The sequence below is a fragment of the Leuresthes tenuis genome, unplaced genomic scaffold (assembly GCF_036924035.1).
Source record: "Leuresthes tenuis unplaced genomic scaffold, fLeuTen1.0.hap1 SCAF_11, whole genome shotgun sequence".
Taxonomy (NCBI): Eukaryota; Metazoa; Chordata; class Actinopteri; order Atheriniformes; family Atherinopsidae; genus Leuresthes; species Leuresthes tenuis.
This window is the reverse complement of record NW_027325365.1, coordinates 19,550,284-19,565,875: the sequence shown is the minus strand read 5'-3', so window position 1 is coordinate 19,565,875 and position 15,592 is coordinate 19,550,284. Positions and strand designations below refer to the sequence as shown.

The window sequence follows — 15,592 nt, the reverse complement described above, 5'->3', positions numbered from 1 at the left end:
TGATCAAAGTGCTGGAAAGCCACTTAAATTATGTCATGAATGACAGGGCAATTATCATTGCTTTAGTAAAATTATTATCACATCAGTAGCACATCGTTGTGGGGATGGCCTGGAAATTACCTTCATTTGTTGCAAGTATTCCTTACTAAAGGTAAGCAAAACATTTCATATTACACTAACGTTAAAGTGTATTTAACGCCCCATAATTTGGCTTTAAATTATTACTGTATCTATCATTTACTCATGCCATTTACATTCTGAAGATACCCATTTTTTATACGAGTCTCTATAAATCACAATGTGCAACAGGTTTTAATTTCAGGCTTGCTGAGGCACAGCTTTGAACTGGCTATGACTTTCTGCCAGTGATAAGACAAAGTGAAGGTAAAAATGAAGTAGCTGCAAGTCTGTGATAGCGTGGCTTTTAAAAAATATGTATTTTGTTTAGGGTAGTACCTCAATGTTATGCTTGAGATTGAGTCACATAAATGCAACTGCGTTTCCATCACTTCTGTTCTATGTTTGCGTGAAACTAACAAACCAATCAAAAGTGGGTTTGTGCCACGCACATGCGCAGAACGCGTGGACGTTTTGTTCTCTGCGGCTGCAGCACGAACAGCGGTGGATCAGAGAGCAGAGCAGAGGGAGGGGCTTTGAAGTGTTTGGCCTCACATTTCTTCGAAAAACAGACAAAGTAAGTTTGTTAAAATGCTAACTAAACGTGTATAACGGTCACCACATTACAGAATAAGATACATTTGCTTTTGTGTTAATTTTAAACTGCTTCCGGTCGGCTAAACGCTAACAGGCTCCAGGCAGTGCAAAATAAACAATCCGACCAAACGTTCCACTCACAACACCAATCTCAAGCTAGCTTACAGAGCCCCGTGATATACCGCATGATTTCTGCTGCTGGTCACACTGATTAAGGTTTACACTTGAAATGGCTGTCGTTTACGCTTAAAGTGGGTGCTTTGTCTTATAACGTGGCAGTGCCGTAATAAGTAAAGTTGTTTGAACTTATTTGTCATCGGTTTTTGTCTGGTGACATATGAAACGCTGCTGAATGTGAGCTCTTAATGTTGTCCATATATTCATTTTAGCAGGCAGAACAAAGAGGAGTTCATTGCCCTGGGTGGGTTCCTCTTTTTCTCCAAAGTTTCACTTCCTTAGAAGTGTGGACAGACTTTGGGGAGAAATAAAAATCAGTATGGCTGCTGCTGCTGCTGCTCCTCCTGCTGCTCCTCCATCCGCCAAAGGCAGCCTGAGGGAGGACCTGACGTGTGCTATATGCTGTGATCTGTTCCGGGAGCCCGTCATGCTGTCCTGCATGCACCACTTTTGCAAATCGTGCATCTCCAGATACTGGAGGGGAACACATGGGCCTGTCACCTGCCCGCAGTGCCGCAAGGAGTTCAGCTCCAAACAGTTTCACACCAACTACCTTGTGGCAGCCATGGTGGAGAAGGTCCGCGCCACCACCTCGGATGCTCACATCAAGAACCTAGAGGTAAGTTAGTACTTTTCCTTTCACATCCTTTGTGTGTTCAAACACCATTTTTCTGGCTATCTTCCATTGATTAGTTAGTCTAAGCTCAATACAGTGTGTTGTCTAAGTTCAATACAGTTGTTGGCCTTGTTTCAGCCCACATACGTTTGTCACTGAGATGCCATCCATAACATATCTTGTTGAAACAGTTCAAGACAAAGTTCACTCTGCACTCCCTTTTATATTACTTTATGTTACAGGATGTAAACCAATAAAACCACCAAGGGGCTTTAATATTGTCTCACATTTTTTTTTCCTTTAGTCAAACTGTTTTCCAAACTGTGACAGAGTGTTATTCATTCAGCTTTGTTGATGTTTTGTTGAGAAAGGTTTGACATTTTGGCAAACACACTTATCTACTTTGTTCCCAAGATTTGATAAGAGGATTGATTTTTTTTCCCCAGCAAATATAAGGCTACACTCGGCAGCTGTTCAGCTTAGCTTAGCATGCATTCAGGATACGGACTTTTAATTACCTTATTGCTAGTTTATTTATTCAGTTCATAAGCTGAAAAGTCAAAAGCGATAAACTGGGTTACAATGAGGCCTTTTGCACGAGTATTTTTTCGCAGGAGGGTGTAGAAACTGAGCGGAATCTCACTCGGAAACCTCGCCAGACCCTTATTATGATGTCGAGCCAGGCTTTCAAGACTGTTGTTTGGGCTATTGATTTATTACATTGTATTAAATTACAAGGGTTTCCTGACATTTGTTCCTGTCAGCAAAAATCATGTACAAACTGTTGAGCTCTCCTTTGAATCTGATGCAGTTTGATACGACACCAGTGCAAAACACAACAGGATATGTTTATCCTCGAGCAAAAACAGAATATTTGCTGATAGCAGACGTTTACTGTCTTTTTTTTTGTGTGTGTGTAGTGAGTCTGCGTGACATATTTTTACAGTTCCTTGATTTCTCACGGTTTTATTTATTCTTTTTTTTTTTATCATCCCCATGCTGATTCCACTGCTTTATAGAAACAGCTGAGAGAGACTTTGGAGAGCTACCGCCTGAGGAAGGAGGACGTCGTCAGAAGTATTTGCAAAGACAAAGACAAGATGAATATCATAAAGGTACACTCCAAAGGGATATAACTCATCTGTGCAGCTTTACCTTCTCCATGGAAACAATTCTGTCATATTTTCCTCAGCTGAAAGACACAATGCATAAGACTACAAACAACACGGGTGTCAGACACAAAAACAAATCTATTGTCAAGGAGACAAATGAGAGGAGTTTCAGTTTAGCTGCACATTCTGTGCTGAGATGATGAAAGGGAAATAGTTCCCAGCCCAAAACACTTCATCTTTGAATCTGGCCAAAGCTTCATCAGGTCTTGCCTGTGCCTCTCGTGACATGCGCGTTGTCGTAAGTCACTTGGTAGCATAAATAACACTGGAAAACAGACAGCACAACGTCATGTCTTCTCCACGTAACACCAATTATTCCTCCCCGCCCTTAGAGAGTTGGGACAGATCTGCAGGCGCGAGTCAAAGGCGAATTCAGAGCTCTCCATCAGATCCTGCAGGACGAGGAAACCTGCGTGCTGGAGCAGCTGAGGAGAGAGCAGGAGGAGGAGCTGGAGAAGGCTCGGCGCCACCTGGAGCTCTCAGAGCTGGCCGTAAGGGAGCTGGAGAACAATACGAGGGTGCTGGAGCGGTTTAGTGCTGCCATGGAGGACATGCCACCAACTCAGGTGAGGGCTTTCCATCGGAGATTTGCCTGAAATTTGAACACCTTAAACTTCTAATTTTCCTGAAACTTGCCTTTAATTTTAATTTTAATTTGCTTTGATCTCCTTCCCGACAGCTCCCTCAGCTAAGGTGAGTATTCATTTCAGTGCTGTCACTTAGTATTTGCTTGGGGCATTTCAGCAGCAGTTATAAACATATCTGACGTCTTTCTGGTTATTTGATTGAAACGAAATGTCCCTAATGAAATGCATGTTTGCCTTTCTGAATCAACAGACCCTGCGTGCAGGTGGATATCGCAGTAGATTTAGATATAAATGCTTTCAGTAGCAAATACTTGGCTCCATTACAGTACATCACGTGGAGAAGGATGTTCAAGTCTCTGAAGCCAGGTAATTTCTCTTCTGTGTCATTAAACACAAAAAGAAACAGCAAAAATGGCTTTTCCTGCCACAACGCAGGGAGCAATCACAGAGAAACGACTGGAGTATTATATGAATGTGTTGAAGTGGCATCAGTGGGACAGTTGTGATCTAATTGCTGAGTTTTATAGCAGAAGATGTCATCACTGCTATCTTATAATGATTTTCTTCACTCCAAAAAGGTCCTTCCCCATTAACGTTTGATGTTGACACAGCGCACCCGAGCATTCATATCTCCAGGGACAAAACCGCAGCAGTTGAGTGTGACGTCATGACCCAATATATGAGCCACAGAAAGCGTTTTGTCCAGTGCGTCAACATCCTGGCCGCCCAGGGCTTCCAGTCAGGTCAACACTACTGGGAGGTCGAAGTGGGCTCCAGCCCTAAGTGGGACCTGGGCGTTGCCTCGGATGCAGTGGACCGGCATGCTCGGATCAAGCTGAGCCCAGAGAACGGCTACTGGACCCTGCGGCTGCGTAACGGGAACGAGTACTCAGCCGGAACCCAGCCCTGGACGAGGCTGCAGCTCAGATCGTCCCCGCAGAGGCTCGGCGTTTACTTGGACTGTGACGAGAGGAAGGTGTCCTTCTACAACGCAGATGACATGAGTCTGCTCTGCTCGTTCAGCAACGGGCCGAGGGGCAAAGTGTTCCCCTTCTTCAGCCCGTGCATTAGTGGTAGCAGAAGCAAACCTCACCCTATAAAACTCCTCCATTACCCTGCGGTCGCTCTCTCTGGCTGACTGCAGTCAGTCAATACTGGAGACCAAAGAGTCTTATCAGTCAGCATTTAGAAGGCAGTGCGGCCACAATGCGCATCATTCTCTCCTGTGACGAGAGCTTCATTTTAAGCTGATCTTATGTTTTCCATGCTGTAATCATTCTGAAGAGGCTCGTTCAGTTTGCAGCTCCAGGGCCTTGTAAAACGCTATTTTCCTGCTTGGTTGCAGCAGAGTACATTTGATGACTTTCTCGTTCTTCGACAAATGACTTGAATAGATGGAAACGATGGGTCTTTTAAATGAAAATCTGGAACATTATCCTTCATGAAGTCCGTCGTCTCACTTGTAGAAGTGTTTTTTAATCACCTTTGAGTGTAACCAGCATAAAGGAAATGTGCACTTTACTATGCAGATTTATATTTGAGTGTGTGGTTGTTCGTGTTTTATACTTGATTCTCAAGTACGATGGTTTGGCTGTCGGCTTTTCTGTCGGACGGCATTTTTATGATGGTCACAATAATAACTACATTTATATTCATTTCAGCAGAAGTGGCTAACTTTGAACACATTTGTATGTCTTTTATTGTCAGTATGCGTGGTGCACCTATCATTGTTGTCTTTGCATGTTAGATACAAACTGTAAATTCATTCCCAATCACTTTTTTTGGTTTAAAACCCAACCTTTGTAAAAAAAAAAAAAAAAAAGAATCAATAAATAACAAAAAAAAAAAAAGCTTCTCATGCAAATAATAAATCAAACAAGTTTTTCTTTTTTTGAACACCGTCTTTGACTCTTTTCTGTAGCTGGGACACATTCATAATCCCTGGATGTTCAAAGTCGACCCTACTTGAACTAATCAAGGATGTTATTAAGTATCATCAAAGCAGAATGCACAACTGCGTTCTCTGTGTTTGATGGCGATCCAAAACTATGCACAGTGGAGAGTTGTTGACTCCGCTGCACCTGGAATTTTTGAAAGCATGAGCCATCGCTGACACTTGAACAGCTAGAACAGGAGGGCACTGGGTTATCTTTACAAACACACAAGAGCACCAACGTCCTGTTTCCTCCTGCCAGGTGAAAAGGTCAGACAAACGAGTGACAGTAGGCTTGTCTCTGGGCTTTTTGACAGGCCTCAGGGGCATGCTGAAGCAGGATGCTGCTGCCAGCTCTTCTGATTGGACGAGTGGCACAATGAACCCCACCAGAGGAGGACCTCTGCTGATCCTGGGCAGGGGCCTCATGGAATGTCTGAATTCACAACACCCTATGCATAATCCTCAATATATGCATATCAACTTACTGATTTTGAGCAAATATTAATTGCTCGTGATTAAAATTGTGTGGAAAACACTTTATTTGAGTCTACGAAATTAAAGTCTGGAGCTTCAGGTTTGGTCCCGGTGATTAGAATCTCCAGAGAAAGCAACTAAATCTAAAAATCTATAAAACATCTCGGTTCTTCTGGACCTAAAGAGCACTATAGGGCCCAAAGAGAAGAAGAAAAGAGGTTGTGGTTGAGATGTTTCTCCAGAAATTTAAAGTATGAAACATTTTACTCATGGAGGAGAGATACTGATTTCCAACCAGTCTCTCCAGCACCGGCCACTTCAGCAAATTCAGCCCAGGAGCAGAAGATGTGATGTAACAAATCTCAAAGAACCCCAAACTTGAATTATAGTATCTGTGGGTAATTCTTGGTTGTCCATCCACAATCAGAAGATTTAACAAATTTGACCAGCACATTTCAAAACCTTTTCAAATGAATTTGAAACAGTGAACGCAAGAAAACTGTCTGCAAAACGTCAATGAGCTGATGTCAGAGCAAAGTTAAAAGTGTCCGAACGATCTATTCCGACAAGCTCAAACTAATCAAGAGCAAAGCAAAAAGTTATTCAAAGCATTTAAACCTCATGTCCTGTTTACTTTTACCTGCAAGAGGTCAGAATCACAGAGGAATTCATGTTGCCGAGTCGGTACACTGACCTCGCATCTAACAATTTGGTAAAAAAAAAAAGATTTACAAGCAAGAGTGGTGCCACTGCAAGGGAAGCCGGGCATGACTACTGAACGACAGCAGCTGATGGAAAGTGTTGGCTCTCGCATTCAAAGCGAAACAACAAAACTCTACTACTTCAAAGGGGCTCAGCAAAGCGCGCTGTAGCGCACAAGCCCGTGGACACAAACCTCAGTGAGACACATCGTTGCTTGCTCCACATCCTTCCTCTGATAGTAGCTGCGGGGCTGTAATGTGTTTCCTGGCCTGAGGATGGGCCGGATGGAGTGCTGGCTTTTCAAGGACGGGTCCTTGAGCCCTCCGTTATCTCTCAGGAGCCAGCGGAATTATTTAAGTCCAACCTTTTCGTCTGACACAGCAGAGGCGATCACACTTTATTGCTGTCACTGTGTGAGTTGCTTGTGTCTCACTGAAGGGGCCATTCGTGTGTTTTTGTGCATTTGCAACATAATGTGTTTACATTTGTAATGAGATTTGGGAACTCCCTTGCCGAGGCTTTGCTTGACTATCAGCACGATTCCCTGTGTTTATTTTCCTCTGTAGCTGAGGCCGCTGCAGGCCTGAAACCAGGGGAACATTTTAATTACAACCATTCAATCACAACATTGTGTTTTAAGGTCAGAGAGGTGGATTGCCGTGAGGGATTGGGTGGAAAGCATGCCCACAAAAACATGCAATGATCCTTTGTGTTATTCCACACTCTCCAGATTTCTTCATATTTCAGAAATAGTTGAGAATGACAACATCCGCACATGGATGGCTTTTTTTTTTTCTCATTCGACTTATCGACAGCTGCTGTTTGATGGGTTCACTGGTGTTTGCTGCTTCTGGAGGCACGGCGAGGAGAGAAATCTGGAGCCCGCCATGTCAGTATTATTGTTCTAATGGATTTCCAAGTGGAGATACAGCACACCTGGAGCTGGAAAGTAAAGTTGTGTGGGGCTGATTCAGTTGGCACACTTCTTCTCCGCTGGAACATCGACTGTTCCTCAGAGCTTCTGAGACATCTGATAGTTCACAAACACACAGCCTACACCTGACACACCAGCTCTCCAAAGTGCACAGCCCTCGTACCATCTTTGACTTCTTTGGGTCTGAGCGAACACAGGTTTTCAATTTTCCAAATCCCCTCGCGTGTAAAATAAAACAGGACTGACAGCAGCTCATATCGGGGCCTGTTCTGCTCTTGGTACAAGATTTTCATTCACACTCTGAAGACTCCCCGAGGAGGAGGATGGATGCGTGGGTGGGGGTGACGGGATTTAAACAAGCCTGCAGTTCGGTCTCATTGGAAGCATCTTTATTTCTCACTCTCTGAATGAATAATTGCAGGCTCTTACTAGAGAGGCACTCCCAAAGCTCTGGGGGAATGTGTGTTCGTAAGTGCAGGAGATATCTTGTCTTTACATCAAATTGTTGGCAGATTTTTTGACCTGGACAGATAGACCTACTCTGACATTTGGTTATCCGAGGGTGAGTTATTCTGTGGATTAAAGACAGCTGCCTAAAAGGGAGAATTCCATGTAACCTTCTCCCAGAACAAAGATGTGTTTTTGCCTCTTCCTGCGTATTTGTTGGCACTTCCTGTGGCGGCTTTTTCAGAGTTTCTAACGGCATAAGGATTACCTGCTGAGCTATTTAGTTGTCAGGACGCCCTGGCATGATTTGAAAAAAAGCCATGAAATGGAAATCAGTATCTGCACAACATGGAAATCCGCATATCTGTGGTGCTTGCATTGCTCTTTAAATTGACCTTTACCATCCCCACCGTGTGTGTCACTGCAGCGGGTTTTCACATAGAGGATGAGACGGATGGGATCTTGCAGGAAGGAAATTTGTCATGGATGTTAGGGTGACCACCCCTCCAAAATACGCACACACACCCGCCCACACACGCACACACACACCCACACATACACACACTAAAACTATCCCACACTCCTCCAATTCAGCTTGTTTTATGAACTGGGTTGGTGTGTATGCGCTTCAGTCACGAGCAAAGGAAAGGGAAATCATTGTAAATCCCATTCAGTGCCTTGTGCATCCCTTGGACAAGAGGGGAAAAGAAGTTTTTTTTTTTTTCTTTTCCTCAGCACTTGGTCTCTCCGCTGCACAACAGCCTGCACACGCGCTCCAACCGGCCGATGTTCACCTGAGTTCCCCCTCCGCCTCCCATTCACGGATCTTCACTCAATCCACCTTTCCACAGTTTCCACCAGCATCAACACCAACACCACTCAAGCTTCTGCTATTCTGTACCGGAGATCTGGAGATGAAGACAGATTTTACGTTTTTCTGTCGGACTTGGATTGGAATAGCGTACGCCTCAGGTGAGGAGACTTTCTCAAGGAGACTGAAAGTTTGGAGCGCACAACTTTCGGTCGAGCGGAGCGTTTGCATCGATTTATACCCTGGCGCGGGTGTAAGCTTTTATTGGTAGATATGTAAAAGTTTATACGTGTTAGGTTTCCCGAGTGCAGGCAGAGGTTTTGCTGTTTGCTGAAAACTGAGTGGATTCTCATTATTTTAAAACTGGTCCGCCGTAGTTGGCCTACTTCAAACACCTTTTTGCAATCTGGGTGCATTGATTTGTTAAACAGAGCTACTTCATATTGGCTGACTGAAAGTTCCTCTTAGTCTATCAGCATGCAACTGAGTTAATGGGCTAAGGTGGCAGGTCTGCATGCAGATAGGCACTAGGGGGAGGCATGGCGTTGTTGTGCTTGATGAAGATACAGCTGTTAATTGATGATGCTGTAAAGTCGACAGGAAAGAAAAAGAAGGTTCTGTTGTGTTGAGTTCAAGTGACTTTACATCTGTTATGTATGTAGGTCACATTTTGGAGGCAGAGAAGGTGGGAGGAGGCGAGCCCATTCATCTGGACTGGACTGCCATGTGGGGGAGGTGTAAATTTCCAGAAAAAAAGGAGTCTTATCTGCCTTCATGTGTGCTTTGTTGTCCTGTTCTTCTTGGACTGTAGAGAGTAAATAAGTTAAAGCACATTGTCTCATTTTGCAATAGCTTATCCTTGAACCATGCTCCCTTGACCAACTTTTCTGCCAGATATTATGGGAAAGATTGTTTGCAATTATGCTGAATGTGTGTTACTGTATGCTTGCGTTCATCAGTGATTGCTGCGGAACAGCTGTTCATAAAGAACAGGGAATAGTTCTGTGAGGGGCAGTCGCCATATGGCTGCCCCAATCACAACTCTGGCTCCTTTCATCAGTATCACTGGGCTGCTGGGATGGCTGGGAAGCATACAGTCAGAACAGGAGCAAATAAACAGGGGAATCACAGCCCTTAGTTACAGCAACAACAAAAAAAATTACGCTTGGTGAAGAACTTTATGATGTGTGACAATTTTTCACCTGACCTGGCTCTCTCCAAACTTGTTCATTTCCACCCAAAATGACAGAAAACCTCTTTAGTGCGTATGCACAGAAACATTCTCGTTAATCCACAATTTGTACTTGGAATCACAAAGCTCTGCCTGACAATTCTGTCATCACACAAACTTTTAAAGGCCAGTTAACGCATGTTTGTCATTATCTGTTGACAGTCCTATTTGAAGCGTATCAGTTCAATCATACACAGCAACACAATGTAACAGAGACACATATCTCTGTCTCAACTATCCTGGAGGCAGAGTGCTTCGTACAGTATAAGAGTATTCACATTTTGCAAGTACAGTCTCACATGAAGAACCTGTGGGATTGAGTGCCACATTAAAGGTGAGAAAAAAAGAGGGCATACTCTGGTTCAGTATTGCTGCTTGTTGTAATCCCTTCAGAATGAAATGAACCCGAAATCTGTTATGGTTAGAAGCTCTGTTCTGTGTTGAGGCTAAAATACAGTCTTCTTGGCATACTGGGGATATCAAATCATGTTCGCGTCTTTTTTCTTTCATGAATTCTACACTTGGAGGATTGAAAAGCGAGACTGTGCACAGGACCTTAAGCCTCGTCTGCTGTTGTGTAATTCTCAAAATCGCTCACTGAATAATTGAGGCAACATGTCTTCTTTCTGAGAAGCAAATCTAATCTAAAATAGTTGTGATCATTGGTCTTTCCTAACCTTCCAAATCCCCTGAAGTTTTCCCAGCACAGTACAAGTGTTTGAAAAGACACCCATAAGTTTGATGCAAGGCCTGCCTTCCCATTATTATGATCAGGGGGGGAGGTTGAGGGAGAGTGGATTGGAGACCTGCCAGTGCAGAAGTCATTGTCATTTTAGGCGGGGAGAGGATATAATTTACGCGGCAGCTGCATTTATAGAGCTTCAAGATTTCACCCCGAGCCATTTTCTACCATCTTCCTGTCACGCTCTGTCTCTGGTTTGAATTATGGGAGTTTTCAAAGCATCCATCACACCGCTACAGAAATTTGGTCTTATTTAAGAAAGATGTCTCGATGTGGTTATGCTGGTGTGGAACTATTGAAATGAACTTTGACTCATTGATTGATTTGTCTCCTCATTATTTCATTGTTTTTGTTGTAGCATATTTAACCGATAAAAACATTCCCAGCAAAAATAAATAAATGAATAGATGAATAAAGAGAGAGAGAGCCACATGCTTAAGAGCCAAATGATCTTTGGCTTACTCTTGGGTACACACTGTTGATATTGCCTTTAGCGAGTGTTTTCTGTACGCATACCACCGCTTGATCAGATCATCCCAGAAATCTGACTCTTAACTCTGGGTATTATTGGAGTTGTCCACTTATAGAGGTTGAGTTGTTCTAGCCAACAATAGTCCCCTATTCTCCGTGTTGATCTCTAGATTCAACCTCAGGGCTCTGAGGAGCAGATCCATGGTGTCTGTCCTTGAATATCTTGTTCCATCAGCTGGAGAGCAGCTCTGATGAGAGAGGAATGTTGCTGCCGCTCACTGTGGGAAGGTCTCTACGGCAGACTCTAAATAAACAGGGGCTCCGGTGCCTCCCTCATCACTGGCATGGCGTATCAAGACCCTCTGAGCATTTGGATGCCTGGTCACTCAGTTTCTCACCACGCTAAAACACCAACGCCCTTAAATATGACTACAGCTGAGAGATAAGCTTCTTCAGCACCAGGAATCTGCAGCGAAAGCCAAATATGTGTCTGAAGTTGGTGTTGGATAGTTGATTAAAAACATCTGGGGTGTTTTTGCTTTCATATTTCTGATCCTTTACTGATGCCCAGTTTTAAGCGATGCTAATTGCATGTGTCTGTGAATGCACGTAGTTTGGTGCAACAGTTTGGTCAAAATTGGATTATCCCATTAGTTATTTGACTGATTGCCACTGAATCTGACAGGCACACTGCTCTCCCACTGCTGTTGGCAGTCTCTGGGCTTTTTTTACTACTTTCAACATCTTTACACGGTACAGAATGTTAAGAACTTTTGGGATTTCCTGACTTTTCGTTTCAATAAAAGAGAGATCATTTGTAAAAAACAATTCATTGCACAATGAAGACATGCACAATAAAGAGACTCTGAGAGACTCATTGGAGTCGGGATGCTGGTTGATGTGGAGTTAGAAGATAGCTGAGGTGGTTGAGACACCACGAAGAAACCCAGATGTTAAGAAGTTGGGTAGGATAGGATAGCCTGAATGTAAGAGTGGCAGATTTTACGATATTTAAGAATCAGGTGTGACTGGCTCAAAGTCGGGCAAAACGATTATTGGGTAAGAGCAGTGATGTGGAGATTGAGGATGGGATCATTTTTACCATGTCGGAAGTTGTCGGGAGAATAGATCTACAGCATTAGAGACAAAACAAGAGGAAGAACCGATCTGTGATGAACACAAACTCAAGCTTCATAATGTGACACATGAAGCAGCGGTGGTTTTAGCATTTCTGGTTTTGGGAGAAACATCGCAGAAAACATATGGAAGAGTTGGCTTGATCATTTGTAAATACAGTCACGTTACTGTTAGGATTAATTGTAATACTTTTTATGATGCTCTATGCCATCATCTAGCCATAACATTTGATGTAAACAAAAAAGAAGTCTGACAATTAACTGACTTTACCAGCCACAGCTGATTTTTGCTTTGAGTGCTTGCAAACAAATATTTCCATATTGATATGTTAAATAGATATTGCAGTGGTAGACAAGCATGTTAGCTCTCTGTGTGTTGGGATTCTTATATTTAGTTCCTTGGGCTGTTTTTCTCATTTTTCTTTCTGTATTTTGGTTGTAATTTGTAAGTTCTCTCTGGTAAACTACGTATAAACTGCGTTCATCCCTATTCTGGTCAAGGCTCGCATCTAATCAATCAACATTCAACCTTACACATAGCATTGTCACTGTGGGGTGACAGGCTCTTGACAGGATCTATTCGCATGAATAGTTGAGCATATGTTTACCTGGATACAGATCCTATCGCTTCAACCCAGGCTAAATTCTCAACACATACATTTCTGTGGTGTGTAAAAATGACACATTGTCAGGTAAAATAATAAGAAGTGATTCATATTTCTATTGTTTTGATGCTTCATTCAGGATGTTGGTGTACTTCCTCCTGACATTCCTCTGGTATATTGTCTTCTGCTTACAAAATAATTTACCTTTAAGATGTGCTGTTTTTTTTTTAAGTTTGGACAATGCTGAAACAATATAGAAACCACCAGCCTTCACATGATAACTAACAATTTTTTGTTCTTTGGGAAGTATTCTGGGACTCCTAGTGTTAGCCAGTCCAAGGCTGCATACTGATGCAGAAGCTGTATCATCATTATACAATAGCCTATGTTTTCAAACTCACATTTCAACCAACCTGCATCCAACCTAAACCCTCTCAAAAATGATTGGTTAGTGCAACTTTGATATCTCATATTAGATGACATATGGGAACGAGAAAGCTTCCAGCAGCAGAATCACCCAACCTTAACCCAAATGATGTTAGAACACACACATTTTTACAATGTTGTGACAGTGTGGTTTGCTTTAAGTCATGTGGATGATGTGGGTAACTTCACCGCTGTTATGTGCGCTCACCGCTGAGATCTTTCAGTAATGCAGGCTTATACAAAGCCCTATACTTGACATGGCCAGGCTGATGTTGATATCAGCCTTTGTATATATTCACTACCCCTGAACTTCCTGTACAGCTGCAGAAGGATACCAAACAAGCCACTTACTGTATGCTTTCTGCCTGCAGATGCTGTCACATCTTACACTGCACTTTGGGAAATAGACCACTTGTACTTGATGATAGTGTTAGCATTTGGTTCTAAAGCTTGTTACTTATTTCTTCTAATGTCATAATACAGGATAGAAGTTGGCAGATGCTTGCTTGTTGATAAGATAAAACACATGTAGAATTAGTATGATTATCACAGTAATGTAAATTACTTATATAATTAAATCATAACACTAGACACATCTACAACAAAATGCAGTACATGAATGTTAGTTAAGGACAGTCAGGGTTAAGCTTTCGAGTGTGCATGTGCAACTTTCATGCCCATAAAAGATCCCTGCCTTGCAATCCATATGCAAACCTCTCTCCATCCAGAGGACGCTGGCCTGGAGCAGGAACAGCGTAGAAAAACACAGTTTTGAGAGTTCAGTCACGCACAATGCACCACAATACTCAATGCATCTAGAGATCCAGACCTGGCAAATTGAGGTAAAATAACAGTCAGACTTCCCAGAACTGGTTCGTTCGACCTTTTTCCCTGACCATGCTGGAAATCATAATTCAGCCAGCCATCTACGAGAGAAGCGGTGAGGGATGTGTGTGTGTAATTGTTTAAATTCAGGCATAGAGTAGTACATTGTGTGCGTCGTGCTGCCCTTGGTTGTTCATAGGAAAAGTTAGAGAAACAGCTGTGTCTTCTCACACCTGTGCCTAATGTAATGTGGGTGTAAATGTAACATTACTCAGGTCATTTGACTTGGTGTTGCCAAAGCATCTGATTTTTGTATACTGTGTACTTTAGTCTTGGAATTATTATTTTTTTGCTTGTAATGATGATTGCTTGATTGCTTGACTAAACTATTGCCTGTGTGAGAAAACAAAACTTCAACACAAAGTCATTTAAAGTCAGTTTAAACTCCAACAATCTGTGTTCCTTACAGTGAAAACAAAATGTTAGTCACAGTAGACCCCTGATTTGCTTTATGTTCACTGCATTCTTAAAACGCTCTCCCACACTTGAAGTAATTACCATGCAGGAGAGCTTTAACCTGTTGATTTTTTTTCTCCTGACTCCTGCTCTCTTTGTCCTTTTAATCATGCAGAGTGTCATGTTGCGTTTTCTTGCCAAGTACTTTAACCATGGCTCCCTGAGGATAAAAAACACCTCCCATGAAGGGATTACAGTGCCCACAATTGTACATTTAAGTTGGGTCTATCATAAGTGCTTGAATAAGGGCAACTGGACTTAGTAGAGCTTGAAGACGTTTCACCTCTCATCCGAAAGGTTTCTTCAGCTCTGAAGATTACCATGACCTGCATGACTGAGAATCTTCATCAACATATGTTGGGTCTAATTTGACAGAACGACAGGTTGATCAACATTTTTTCCAGATTAGATAGCAACAAATTAGTTGACTGCATTACATTTCTAATTGCCTGTAATTCTAGATCCATAAGAGCCAACCAAAAGAAAAGAGGTACTGACAGACTCAGGAAAGAATTTGCCTTGCTGAACCATAGCCTGATCTCTCTCTGCTCATGATGTGAAATTGAATCTTTGGATGCATGGGGGGATAACACAGTTGTAACAACACTCCAAACTACTTCCGTTGCTTAGAAACAAGCATCATTTGGAGCACTTATCAGTTTAACTAGAGCCACCATCCCAATTACTCGCAATCTGCCACTCAGTCTCAGGCACTTGTGTTTCTTTAGTTTTGTGACTTTGAAGTGTGAGTAGCACATCACTGGTCACTCATACCTATTCCTGTACTTTGGAGGTCACTTTAGGTTCATGGGAAAGAGTACATTGGCAAAGCTTGAGGAAATTGCCAGCTTCCCTCCCTATAGGCATTCAGCACTATAATAGTTGACCCGGCACTCCCCACTTTGCCCTTGTTTTCTACGGCATCTTAAGTTGTTGCAGTGATTTAGCTCAGTGGGGGATCTGACATGGCAGCCGAGACTTGTTTATGGCCCGAATCTTCAGGAGTTGAATAACAAGCATAGCAATGGGGCTCGTCAAGGTTTGGCCTCGCAGCTTGAGTTTTAGGAGCG

General features: G+C 42.7%; 2 protein-coding genes across 3 annotated transcripts in view; both read left to right on the top strand.

Moving 5' to 3' along the window:
* The first annotated feature begins 599 nt into the window (after positions 1-599).
* Positions 600-5,162, top strand: trim105 (tripartite motif containing 105). 2 transcript variants are annotated; one of them, XM_072395972.1, is made up of 7 exons: positions 600-694; positions 1,107-1,510; positions 2,527-2,622; positions 3,012-3,245; positions 3,359-3,372; positions 3,517-3,632; positions 3,845-5,162. In XM_072395972.1, exons 2-7 carry the CDS (start codon positions 1,211-1,213, stop codon positions 4,402-4,404), a joined length of 1,320 nt encoding a protein of 439 aa, XP_072252073.1. In that variant the 5' UTR covers positions 600-694; positions 1,107-1,210; the 3' UTR covers positions 4,405-5,162. The 2 variants fall into 2 exon arrangements, with proteins under 2 accessions (XP_072252073.1, XP_072252072.1); XM_072395971.1 differs by having other exon boundaries at positions 1,104-1,510.
* A 3,274-nt stretch (positions 5,163-8,436) lies between these two features.
* The window catches only part of flt4 (fms related receptor tyrosine kinase 4), a 47,787-nt gene continuing 40,631 nt past the window's right edge, over positions 8,437-15,592 (top strand). Inside the window, exon 1 of the mRNA XM_072395975.1 lies at positions 8,437-8,731. Coding sequence (XP_072252076.1) covers positions 8,674-8,731 — 58 coding nt within the window. The 5' untranslated portion in view covers positions 8,437-8,673. The remainder of the gene's footprint in view (positions 8,732-15,592) is intronic.